The sequence below is a fragment of the Arachis ipaensis genome, chromosome B10, assembly GCF_000816755.2.
Source record: "Arachis ipaensis cultivar K30076 chromosome B10, Araip1.1, whole genome shotgun sequence".
In the NCBI taxonomy this organism is placed as follows: domain Eukaryota; kingdom Viridiplantae; phylum Streptophyta; class Magnoliopsida; order Fabales; family Fabaceae; genus Arachis; species Arachis ipaensis.
The window spans coordinates 17,589,998-17,594,434 of NC_029794.2; the positions used below are offsets into that span (position 1 = coordinate 17,589,998).

At 33.2% G+C, this 4,437-nt stretch overlaps 1 protein-coding gene across 1 annotated transcript; it reads left to right on the top strand.

Moving 5' to 3' along the window:
* Positions 791 to 3,196, top strand: LOC107621909 (putative WEB family protein At1g65010, chloroplastic). The gene is made up of 2 exons (XM_016323879.2): positions 791 to 1,102; positions 1,250 to 3,196. The coding sequence occupies exon 2, from the start codon at positions 1,318 to 1,320 to the stop codon at positions 2,980 to 2,982; it is 1,665 nt and encodes a 554-aa protein (XP_016179365.1). The 5' UTR covers positions 791 to 1,102; positions 1,250 to 1,317; the 3' UTR covers positions 2,983 to 3,196.

Genomic DNA, 4,437 nt, shown 5'->3' on the forward strand with positions numbered 1-4,437 from the left:
AAAGTTATTTCCGTACTAACCTCCTCGTTGATGACCCCAGCTATATGGGCGACTCCGTCCAAGCGATATAACCGTGCCGGATCGTCCCCCATCAGCAGAGTATTTCGTTCAGGTCTTCGTCGAAGAGAATCTGGGTCATTTTCTCTGAGATTTGGTGGGGTAGGGGAAGGTGAGAATGGTTCGAATGAGGCTGATTCGAACTCCTTATATAGCCGAATCACTAGTAATTCGAACCAGGGTGGTTCGAATTATTAAGAACCCAGCATAAGTGTAATTCGAACCAGGGTGGTTCGAATTACTTGAAGACTTTACTTACCTATAATTCGAAATGAGCTAGTTCGATTTACGTGGAGAAGGAGTTCGAACCTTGCTGGTTCGAATTACAACCAACTTTTCATCAACCTAATTCGAACTTGACTGGTTCGATTTACTAAGGATTCTAATTCGAACCGAGCTGGTTCGAATTACATATATATAGCTCCTGGCTCATTACTGAAACGAATTTCAATTTGGCTTATTTACGTAGTTCTCAACTTGCCTAAGATAATAACAACGTTATTTATACAGTTTTTTAATAGACATTTTTAGGTGTTTTATACACTATTTTAGTAAACAATAGGAATAAAATGTTTTCTAAAATCATTTTTGATGGGCACAACACAACACAGCAAAAGCGACAAGTTTAATTTATATAGTTTGCCGTAACAATTAACAATCCAATTTTTTTATATTTTGTATTTATTACTATTGGGAATAACGTTGAATCTAAAACCTGCAGGTTGCTATAAAAAATGTTACTAAAACCCGTCAAGATCCCCAATTTTTAATTGTCTAAAAACTCTGAAACCCAAACCTCTTCTCATCGGCATAGCAAATTTCTAAGTATAGAACCTTCTTTTACTAAATGAAGATGATTCATAATGTTTAGCCTACATGTCTTTTTTCCATTGATTCCGCTCCCTAGTATCTTGTGATATCACGAAATTCTCGGCTTCATGATCAATCTTAATTATATATCATTACCTTATTTTCTCCATCAAAACTTTCTTGATTCATTTCCTAACAAAATCATCAAGAAGAAGAATCAGCACCTAAAGTCCTCGTGAGTCCTTAACACCTATCAATTTATTTATTTATTTATTAAGTTTTCTTTCTTTTTCTTCTTCTTCAATTATTGCATGCAAAATCATGATGTGGACTTTGATTTAATTCGATTTGATTCTGACATATGTTGTTGGTTTTTGAAAAGGGTATATCTACCTTGTTGTGATTGTGAATGTGATTTGTGATCAATAACAATACTGGTAGATATTGAAAATGCAACAACACTCTTATAGTAACCAAAAAATGGAGGAGCAAATGAGAAAAGCTGAGGAATCATCATGGCTAGGAACCAAGAGAGGAAAATTTGGCATGAAAGATAACAACAGCAACAGCAAGAAGTACTCTTCTTCCTTCGACAAACTGAAGAGGGAGTTAGACGATCGGAGATATTCCGAGGAGATGGCAATGAGCACTGTTTCCGATTTTAAAAGGAGGGTTCTAGAATTGGAAACCGAGCTCAACAAGAGAAAAGAATCCGAGGCAAATTTGTTTGAAACTTTGGTTGTCCAGACAAAGCAACTTGAACAAAGCAAGATTTTTCTCGAAGAGTCGAAAATCGAAGTTGCTTCTCTCAAAGAGAAGATAAAAGCAATTCAACAGGATGGAATCGAAAAAGAGGCGAAGTTGAGTGCAATACAAGGAATTCAAGATGGTGAGGCACTTTCTTCCAAGTTATATGATCTTATTGAAGAAGTGAACTCATTGAAGAATGAGTTAAAGCTGGCAACGGAGGCAGAAGAGAATAGCAAGAAGGCTATGGATGACTTAGCGTTCGCGCTTAAAGAAGTCGCAACCGAGGCAAACCAAGTGAAGGCCAAGCTTACATTGAGCCAAGTTGAACTCGAGCACGCGAAGGGCGAAGCAGAGAGATGGAGGGCAATGATGGAAAGCACGGAAGAGAAGTATAAGGAGGCTCTTGAGATGACAAGGAAAGAAGCAGATAGATACCAGAACACGGTTGAGAGGCTAAGATTGGAGGCAGAAGAATCTCTCTTAGCATGGAATGTAAAGGAAACAGAGTTTGTGAATTGCATTAAGAGGGCTGAAGAGGAAAGGTTGCTTGCGCAACAAGAAAACGCTCGATTGCTTGAATTGCTTAGGGAAGCGGAGAGCAAATCAAAGGATGACAACCATAAACTTCGTGACATACTCAAACAGGCCTTGAATGAGTCCAACGTGGCGAAAGAAGCCGCGGAGATCGCTAGGGCCGAGAATGCTAGGCTGCAGGATAGCCTAGCATTGCTAGTGCAAGAAAACGAGATGCTAAAGATTCATGAAGCTGCGTCATTTGAAAACATCAGGGAGTTAAAGCGAATGCTTTCAGAATCTACCTTAAAGGAGTATAGAAATGAGGAATTTCAGAAGTCATTTTTGTCATCGTCATCAACGAAAGAATTGGGAAGAAGTAGATCCAGAACTAATAATTTGTCAATGGATCAAAGAGATTCTACTACCAAACAGACTAGGAGTTTGAGCAAAACTTTTAGTCTTAATCTTAAGGATATGATAATGAGTCCCAGTAGACAACAACAAAAGGTGGTAGGAAACAATAACAATAATGAAGATGCTTCAAACAGAGAAAGTCCAAGTGAGGATTCACTACTAAAGGGTTCAATTTTTGATGAGGTGGATTCATCTGATTCAGGATCCAATCACTATGATTATTTAGATATGGGAACTCCAGATATGGAGCTTTATCAGGCAGATGAATCTTTTACTGATTCTGAGAGTGAGAGAAACACAAGGAAGAGAAGGGCTTTGCTTAGAAGGTTTGGTGATCTCATAAGAAGAAAGAGTTCTCATACCAATTATCCAACCACAAGGTCAAAGGAATCATCCATTGTTGAGGAACATCAGCTACAAAACATGAATTGCTAAAAAGGTTCATCAAATAAGGCTATTATGTATATATTTGTATGGAATTGGATTTTCTACTATTTTCATCAAATTTGTTTGTTCTTTTTATTTTCACTTTTAGTTCATGGCGTGGAAGAAGAATTACATGTACTGTTTCTTCCATTTTGTAAATATATTTATTTTGATTCTCACTTGGAGATTCAACCAAAGTAAATATAATAATTGGTTTAGATTATCACTTGTATTATTTGACCATATATATGTAAATAAATGGAAATTTATAATAATTTTAGAGTAGACTATTTAATCTTACACGGCAAATGTTAGAGTTCGTAGACTTTTGTTTTGTCATACAAATTCTCTGAAATTTCTGAGTATTCCGGTTTTATTGCTTTGAATTTTTTTCTTTAATATATGATTATTAGTTTGGACGTTGATCAATTCATGTATATTAGTATATGCTATACTTCCGTGCACTTTGAGTTTGAAAAAGTCTAGAGCAGATTTAGACGAAACAGGCGGTTTTATTCTAAAAAAATTAGAAATATGTACAAACTAGAATCAAGTATTATAATAGCATAAGGCAATGAGTTCAAATGGTATAATTTTCTCATATTCACTTAAGAGGTTGTGAATTTGAGTCTTCCTATCTTTGATAAAAAAAAATATTATAATAGCATAAATAAATAAATAAACAAATAAATAAATATTAACCATGTTCTTATATAGCTACATAGTATTTTTCTATAACTCATCCACTTTGGAATGAAGACTATATAATATTTTTTTATAATAAAGACCAAATTATAGAGTAATTAAGACTGGATTATAACGAGTATATTATAACTCCCGAATTTGTGAGAGATTTTTTTAATAAATCACGTTGAACTTAAAAAGGAAGTTTCGACTTAGAGCATCTCCAACGGGTTAAATTTTGGAACTTAGTTACTATTTTGTCAGAGAGAAAAGAGAATTGGAGCGTTGGAATGGAACTCAAGTGAGTTCCTTTACTCATTTCAAGACGAGGGAGTCCCTCTCAATGGGGACTCTCATTAGCCAATCCACACTTGCCAAATGGCAAGTTAGGTTAAAAATTGATAATTGTATAAAATATTAATTAATTAAATAGTTATGTTAATTAATTAAATAATTATATTAAATAATTAAATAATAATTAATTTAATAATAATGATAATAATTAATTATATTAAATATTAATATTTTTATTTAATTAATAATTTATATTAATTATTTAACTAATAATTAATTAAGTAATTAAATTATAATTAATTTATTAATAATTATAATAATTAATTAGATTAAATAATTAAATTTTATTTAATTAATAATTTATATTAATTATTTATATCATAATTAATATTAAATATTATTTAATTAGTTCCTCCTAATGGAGAAGAGAAAGATATTTTGAGTTTCTATTTATTATTTATGACGTAAAAGTTGATGTGGAGTTAC

Bases quoted from the DNA above. Each gene is read 5' to 3' on its own strand.
- LOC107621909 (XM_016323879.2), top strand. From the start codon at position 1,318: ATGCAACAACACTCTTATAGTAACCAAAAAATGGAGGAGCAAATGAGA.